At 46.7% G+C, this 8743-nt stretch overlaps 1 protein-coding gene across 5 annotated transcripts in view; it reads left to right on the top strand.

The window, feature by feature from the left end:
* The window catches only part of TMEM108 (transmembrane protein 108), a 162180-nt gene that overhangs the window by 147577 nt on the left and 5860 nt on the right, over positions 1-8743 (top strand). For all 5 annotated transcript variants that reach the window (XM_027897072.1, XM_027897073.1, XM_027897076.1 and 2 more), the window contains one exon: positions 1250-2362. In XM_027897072.1, the coding sequence (XP_027752873.1) occupies positions 1250-2362 (1113 nt within the window). The remainder of the gene's footprint in view (positions 1-1249; positions 2363-8743) is intronic.

Here is an 8743-nt window from a genome sequence, read left to right as displayed (position 1 = left end):
GTAGAGAAGGGGACAGGAAGGCACTCCACAGTCTTGGCTGGAAGGTGATCATCACCCAGCTTGGAGTCCTGCTGCTTTGATGAACTCCCTGGTTAGTTAAGACTGTGAGAACATTTTTCACCTTGACACCGCTGGTTGAAATTCACACTAGTACAGTGCTAATGGTGCCATCTGATGATGCTCAGTGTAGTGTGCAAAATGGATTTATTCCATGTGCTTCCTAGCGGGCAGAGATCCACATTACACTTGACAGCTTCAACATATGGAAATAGTGACATGTGATTGATGTGGTCCCTGCAGGTCACGCTAACTCACGGCGTATTAGCCCTGCATCCCGGGGAGGCTTATGCTACTGCAGCTGCCCACCTCCATTATCTGAACTAGGAATAAATGATAGAATTGATGTTCCCAGCGGTGTGAATCTGGCACCTCATGAAATGATGTGCACTACAGAGGGAGGCGGGAAGCAAATTTCACACAGTCCAACCCCACAGCACATGTGAATTAAAGACTGGTATATGGGTGTGTGAAGGGCAGTTGTGTTAGACTGAGACACACTCCTCATAAGCACGATGTTTTTTAAAATGGCTGTGATAGCTATGTTTGCTTGTTAATTTTTAACACTTGGAGTGACTATATTTTCCAAAGTTGCTGAGTAGAGGGCAACATGTATAACCTAGGAAGTCCTCTCATCAGACATCCCTTCTTGACCTAATTCTCGGCAAGGCCTAAGCAGCTGCTCTCTCAAAAAACAGATTGCTTAACGGCAGCCAAGACTGGAGGCAGCCAAATTTAGTATTTTGCGGCCAAAAGAGTGAGCTGACAAAGGTTCCCCATAATGACAGGGACATTTATCTGGAGACCTCCTGTCCACAATGAAAATGAGGAAGTCTTTGTTTCTACCCCTCCAGTGTAGGTTGCTTTGTAGCTTCTACAGGGAAACCACCTGCCTATGGCACTTTAAAGCTGTCACGTGAGTCCATACTGCAAGCTCCTCTCTCTCTTTGCTGTAGGGATTCCCTGTAATCTTCCTGTTTCCACCTCATCACTCCCGTGGCCATGGGGTCACCACAGCTCCTGCCGATTTGCTTTTCTCTTCCTACTTTCACAGAGAAGCCAGCAAAGTCGGATGCTAACTCTTCTGTCCTTTGGCAGGAAGGTATTCCTGCCAGACACGCAAGCCATGCCATTCCCTGTCCGCTTGTCCCTCTGTGGCATCTCACCCTCTCTCTGTGTTTTTTTTCCTTAGGTGTTCTACTGATCTTGGCACTGACAGAAGAGTTGGTGTTTTCTGTTCAGGTACTGTCTCCCACTGTCTCCTCCTCTCAGGGCTTCCCGATGAACACTACCACTTTCACAGCCATGGGAACAACACCTCACCACAAAGACCACCACACGGCAGAACCTCTTCCCACGTCTGCTCATGCCATTCCCCACTCTGTCAGCCTGGCGGAGAAAGCCCCTTCCACCGGGCAAAAGCAAGTGAGCGGCCCTCACGTCGGCGAAAAGGAAGCGTATCATTTATACAACCAGAGTGCTTTGTACTCGGGACAGTCTCGCCCCAAGGGGAAAATATTCCAGGTTTTCAAAGGCAACTTCTCAGAGTCCTCAGAGCCTTACCTAAAGACAACCCTACACTCTCCCTTCCCTACCCTGAGGAGCCCTTTCACAGAGCACCCGTTTCAGCCCCAGACCACAGCATCCAGCGACCCAAATGGCACGGGGTTGGCAAGAACTACACTCTCAGACCCTTCTGCCCACCACAATGCCTCCGCAACCCTTAGGGAAGCAGAGCGAGGGAACAGGGATGAGGTAGTGGTGCAGGAGGCAGATTTTGCCACCACAACTGCTGGACCATCAACTGATCCTGAAGCAGTGTCGGTGCCTTTTAAACCCACCCACTACGACGTATGGGATATGCTGAGCAAAAACAACTCTTGGGTGACCTTGAATCTCAGTACAAATGTCCCTCTATTTGCTGGCCCTGGATCTGCAACAGCAGCAGCTGGTCACTCGGTTCAGTCCAGCTTTGACATCAGCGTCTCCTCCCAGGCAGCAGGAGACCCCAGGGGACCAGCTCCAACGCAGCACAGTGCGGTGACTAACACGACCTTGCTAGGCAGTGCTCTCTCCACAGCACCTGCCACGAGGTTGTCCAGCTCCATTTCCACGGCTGGCTCCACCGCCACTGGGAACTTCCTGAACAGACTGGTTCCTGCCGGGACCTGGAAACCAGGGGTGCAAGGAAACATCTCCCATGTCACCGAGGGCGACAAGCCCCAGCACAGGGCGACCATCTGTCTCAGCAAGATGGACATTGCCTGGATCATTCTGGCTATCAGCGTACCTATATCCTCATGTTGTAAGTTAATTGCCACTTTATTTTGCTTTCTCTTTCCTTAAATTCAGATTTTGGCCCATGATTAAAGGACCAGCTGGAGACCTAACAGAGGCAGGGCAGCTTGAGATGGATGAGAAGCACAAGCATCCCATTCACTGACCAAAGTTTGCTTAACTTCAAAATTCAGGGCTAAAATGTTACACTCAAAGCATACTTGCTCTATTGCTGTTAAAAATCTTTTTGGGTCCTTCATTTGAGGGTGTAACACAAGGCTGAACAACTCTAGAAGGTGAAGCAGCTTTACTCCAAGGTGTATAAGAGGGTGACCAAAAACTGTACAAGTCTTTAATCTAGGAATTAATATTCACTGCCTTGGAACTGGATTAAAAAAGCTCACTGCTAACCCAAAGGTTGTAAAGACTAATACATTAGGAAACACCAGTTTTCCAGTGCAATAAAATATTTCATTGCAGGCAGTTCATGAAGGGTCAGATTTAGACATCTGGTAAACAAAGTGCTGGTTTCCTCCATTTTAGTTCCAACTTTGCAGCTGCCGAGGGAACAGGAAGAATTTGAAACCCTGGCCTTCAGAAACCAGGAGTCAGCCACCTGCAGGACCAGGGCAGGTTGGGTTCCCAGAGCTGGCTCAGGGTCTTATCATTTGACTCAGTTCCAAAAAAACTCGTGAGAAATTATGAGAAAGCTTAGGGGTGGATCCCAGGGTGTCCCACGCTCAGCTGGGTTGTATCAGCAGTGTGGGACAACATACTTTCTGGAGTTTCACTGTTGCAGGGTGTGATTATTCTAATCTGCCTGGAGTGAAACAAAACCAAACATTTACCAGTCTTGCTGTCTGAGGAAACATAAAAGAGTAGTAGCCAACAATACTCAGTTCTGTTATTGTACTGAGGAAAAGGTTAGATGAGCTGCCGGAGTCAGTCTCACACACGGCTTGCTCCTGCCAAAAAGGACAGTGCTGCTCTCTTCTGCCCTCTCTGAGGCACAGGCACCTGATCCTGCCCCTCTACTTTTGCCTGGGCCTGACCTGACATGTTCCTGAGACACTTTCAGATTGATAAAGTGGCCAAAAAATAATACTCACTTTGCTCTTTGTTACTTTCTGTCCACCCAGTGAGCTGAATCAGCTCCCCACAGGGTCAGATGATCACAAGACCAGGAGAGGATGAGGCTGCAGGAATGCAAACCTGGAGAGGAGGCCAAACTAATCCTTTCAGCAGCTGCAAATTATCAGATTGGGTCAGCATATCTGTTAGACTCACACCTCTGGGACCATCAGTTCTGCTATTGCCAATGTGATTAGAACCACAAGCAAGAAAGAAGCTAAAGGATGGGCAATCAAAGAGAAACCAAAGCAGAAGTGTGTATACATACTTCTGTGAAAGATGGAGAGGATATAGGAGGATATATAATGATTTGCTGAACTATGACTTGTCTTTTAACCGGTAGAAACAGAGAACCAAATAAATGCTTCCAGGCATTATGTTTTGGGCCAATATTCAGAATAATCAGAAATATTCAGAAAGAAAGCTGAGATGGATAGAAATAATCCAAATATACAAAATACAAAATAAAACATATGCATGGGAAGCATAACCATTGTGTAAACTGGTCTGTGCCTGCAGAGTGCCATATATGAGGTAATGACAGTTATTAACAACAACAAAAACAACAATAATAATAATAATATGAAGAGCCTGTTAGCAGGATTCCTAACCCACTATTCATTAAGTAGTGGTATTAACACTTTACTTCTTATCATATGCACCATAATGGTATATGTTCATCTGACTGCCTATTCTGTTTCTTTTATTCATAAGCTCCATTTTTTAAAAAGTCAAATGTTACTTTGAAAATTATCTGTACCAGCTCTAATGAGTGTTTAAATGATTCAAATATTTAAGTCCTGCTTTTGAGACCAGATTGCTGAAGATGGTCTTCAGTGGGACTCTCTTTTTAAAAGATCTGGAACCCCTGAGATGTTTTTCAGAGTTGAAATAAATGGCAGACAAGCATTTAAATGGGATTTTTTGGGGGATCTGGCTGTAGTGCCCAGGAAATTGATTTCATCCAAAAGTTATGCCGTTTAAACCATGCCGTAAGAAGTGCTGTTTCACAGGCATAGGCTATTCCTGTAGAAAAAGACAAGTAAGGTATAACAACCCAAAGCACTTTTACCCAAATGCACGGGTGTCAGTCGTGGCTGCACAACGGAGGGACACTTTACTGTCTGACCCTCAGACACCTGTGTATCTTCAGGCACGGTGTGCGGTGTACGGTGTAAGGTGTACGGGACGGGCTCTGCGGTGTGGGGTGTGCGAAGGGGACTGTCGCCACCTCCCGGGCACAAGCGCTGCAGCCGAGGACAGGAGCCCCCGCACCGGCGAGAGCTCCTCACTTCTGATCCAGAGGGGGCTGACGCCGGGAGAGGGAGCACAGCTGTGCGGGTTTCATTTCATCTTCAAAGGGTGAAATTTCCCGGGAGGGGCTCTCACAGCTGCTGTGGGCACTGATTGAGAAAACACCGTCGTGCTCCTGCCTTGGGATGCTGAAAGATATAGGAACTTGGATATAGAGACTCGACCCCACGCTCTTAAATATCTGAGCTGCCCTAAGAGGGAACAAGCCATGGAGAAAGCCACTGAGGACCCCTATCGCGGGAAGTCACTGCTTCGCAGAGCTGCAAGCTGGTGGCTCTGTGCTCAGACTGGCACCTCCAGGACTGCTGGCCAGAGTCACTGAGGGAGCCAGCAAACCCTGAGCTGCTGCTGCAGCATCTGTGAGAAAGGCTAGGGCCCAGCACCAGGCAGAGAGGCAGCCTCGAGGCAGGGAACTTAGCAATGCATCCTGGAAAGACACGGAATGAGGTGAGGAGACGCAACTCGGAGCCTGTGCACGGCTGCAGAGCTGCGGCAATCTAATTAACTCAGCTCTCTCCTCCTGCTGACAAGGAGTGCCCCTGAGTGCAGCCAGTTCACTGACCTCCGGGCTGTTTTTCCAGAGCCCTTGCAGAGCTTCCCAGTGGCCAGAGCGCCCCTCCTCTGCCAGGGGCTCTTGTGCTTTTCCTCATAGTCCTTCCTCTGTGCCAGGAGTGGCACAGAGGCTGGAAAAGCTTTCTTGAAAGGGCTTCTGGGCACAGCTTGTGCTACCCAAAATCCTTGGAAGGATTTCCATGCATCATGATGCTGCAGAGATACCTCTGTCCCTCTCTGATGTGTGACACAGTAGAGCCCTACAGGCTGCTTGCTGTCACACCTTTTAGTGACAGGCACCTGTTAAATAAAAACCTGAGGGCATTAGGGGAAATGACATGCTAGAGAGTGACCACAGGAGTTCTTGGCTCCTGATCTCTACTGGATAAAGTGCTTGGGATGCTGCACTTGTCTTCACAGAGGAAAGATCCTGCTGGGGCTCCTTGATGGCCATCCCTGCTGTGGGGATCTGCAATGAAGAGCATAAAGGAGCAGAGGGTTTGTTCAGCATCACTGTGCCCTGACATCTGAGCCCCACTGAGGACTGGCAGGTCCCTCCAGCCATGCTGGTGGCTCAACTCAGGGGCTGTAGCACTAGCTTAAAGACCCAGGCCTCAGGAGCTCACCTGCTGAAATAAGAGGTGGGATTTAGCCTCCCTGTCCTTACAGTACATATTTCTTTACAGATGCATAGATTTCGGAGTCCCATTGAAATCCCTTAAAGTGCTAGCCAGAAAAATAATGGATGAGCCACATGTTCTGCATGAGGCTGGGGAAATTATTTTACCTTTTGGAACCTGATTTTCACAGCATAAATAATGATGGTGAAGTTGCTAATGCCATAGGAGGCCTGCAAAAATGAAGGATTCTGTATCACTGCCTCCCCAGGAAAAGAAAATCATATATACAGTGATGTCAGTATTTTCTGAATGTCAGAGTTCGAGTTGTTTTTGGAGTGTCCTTCAGGCAGCCTTGAACATTTCTGTGCACACGCTGTTGTACGTGTGTAGGTGCCTGTCACTGCGATGCAGAAGAAGACAGAGTATGAACTCATCGTAAAACCTACTGTCCCAGTCCTTGGGCTCCTGGTACTTAAGTCTCTGTAATTACAGAATGACACAATGAAACGTGGAACAACAGAAACTTGCAAATCAGACACGCAGAAGTCAGTTCATTCAGTCAGTTCCGCTGACGTGGGAAAACACGAGGAAGGCTGAGCCTCTGAACACAGGCATCAGCAGAACTCAAAGAGTATATGAAGAATTGCCTTAGACCTAACCCCACTTAGGTCACATTTCATGCACTGTGGCGCTTTCCATAATTATCTCACCCACTTTCTCCATCACAAAACCTAAGCATGTTTGCTTCCCAGTCTGAAGCAAGAAAGATCCCAAGCCCTGAGTCTAATGTAGCCCAGGTATGAACTCAGGCTGAGCTGGAGAAGAGCCTCCTGTCTCCCGATGTCAGCAGCTGCAGTCAATAACCAAACCCCTTGTGATACCTTGTATCAGAGCTAAGCATGTATAAATAGTAAATGAGGGAAATGGAAAGAAACATGGGAAAAGCACTATTTTAGTCATTGAGGCAAGGGTTCTGTGGAAACTTGGTTTATGTTATGATCTGCAGGCATAGGGAGAAGTAAATGACCGTCCTTCACCCTGAGTATTGCCTGACTTTTAAGTGCTTACAGTTTTAGTCTATTAACACTGTGTTTCATGTGGGAGCTGGAGAGGGGGGGAGGGGGGCATGCAGTGGTATAAGACTGGTAAAATATTTAAGTGAGTTGAAGGAACAGACTACCAGAAAACTTTAGGGAGTTGTTATGTTCTCATTACACTGCATTATTGAATATGGAGTATAAACCTGGTGGTTTATGTTTAAAAAAAAAAAAAAAAAAAAAATTGGAAGATTAGAAAAGAGCCATGCAAATTATTTCAGAGCTGATAAATGCAACATAATTCCATTTGTGTCATGATGTCAAGAGGCTGAAACCCACATGTACAGGGGACATTTCTGATAGCATAGTGAAAGCTTTTAATAAAAAAAAGGAAAAGGAGATTGAGGAAGTGAGGGTGGAAGGTGGGGATTTATGCAACAAGGGGAATGTAAACATGTCCCCGCAAAGGAAATTAAGCATTGAAACAAACTTCATGGAAATGGGATAGATATCCGGTCACTGTGTGTCCTTTAATGATGCTGAGTATTTTCCTGTGAGATGTGCAGTACCTTCATGGTACTGCATGGTACCTACATGGTTAAAGTAACAGGTGAAACGCTCCTGGTGTACAGGTGAGAGTAGGTGATGGACACGTTCCCACCAGCCTGTAAACCTGTGAGAATTTTGTCTCTCCCATTTGTGGGCTGTTTCATGGTTGGGGGGACAGATAATGCAGATATACCTCGTCTTATGGCCAGAAAGGGGCCAGAGTCAGAGCTGAATGGGTGAGTTGACTTTCTTTCCTCCAGACTAACAGCAGGTGAAAGAATGCAGGCTAGAAACACAACCAAACTCCCTGAACCTCCAGTGTCTACACAGCTGCAGAGCCCCTTGATATTTCCTAACATGTATCATAATCTCTGTACAGAGAACTTCAGGCTGACACAGGGACAATGCTGATGTGTTCTCGTGGCACTCGCTATTGACTTCAGCATGGAGCAGGCAAAGGGAAAAGTCAGTTTAGCTTTTTTTTACTCCCAGAAATTATCCAGAGGAGTACTTGAAAACCAGAGAAGTGTTAGTCCTTTTTCTGCCCAAAGGACTGGCCATCTCTGAAACAGGTGATACATGGCAGCACTGAACAGCAGCCCTTTCGTGTCCTTACGAGGATATCACATAATATACCAGGAAAGATTAGCAGGGTATTGTCACTATTACTGCTCTCTCTTCAACTATTTTGTTGTCATTATTGCCATTTCTCTCTTCCAAGCTGTCTCCGCTCTCTGTGTATGTCATCCACTTAATATGTCCTCCCTGGCCATCACAGCTGTCTCTCTGGAAAGAGTTTTTCTGTAATACACATAATTCCAATCATGGGAGCAAATGGATACCTAGGAATATTGGTAAAGCTGTATCCTGTTCCTAGTGTTGTTCTGGAAGTGAGCGGTCCTATGTTGGCCACATTAATTTCACTAAAATAAGCCCCAAATGTGGCATATTATGTGGTAGATGTGGCACTTAAGGACATAGTTTAGTGGATTTGATGATCCTTAAGGTCTTTTCCAGCCTAAATGATTATATGATTCTAAGAAAAGGGCAGTTAATATGAGATGAAGAGGGAATAGCCACATTCCAGTCCTGCTGTTCTCCCTCTCCCTCTGAAATGAGGCCTCGCCTGCTTTGAATTGGGACAGCTTACGCAGACATCCTTCTGCTAAAATGCATATTTGAGGAAGCTCAGGAACCCGTTTTCCA

The sequence above is a fragment of the Empidonax traillii genome, unplaced genomic scaffold (assembly GCF_003031625.1).
Source record: "Empidonax traillii isolate 1590-97213 ecotype Southwest subspecies unplaced genomic scaffold, ASM303162v1 scaffold527:size1067160, whole genome shotgun sequence".
In the NCBI taxonomy this organism is placed as follows: domain Eukaryota; kingdom Metazoa; phylum Chordata; class Aves; order Passeriformes; family Tyrannidae; genus Empidonax; species Empidonax traillii.
Note: the sequence above shows the minus strand (reverse complement) of the source record. Positions and strands in the feature narration are given on the sequence as shown.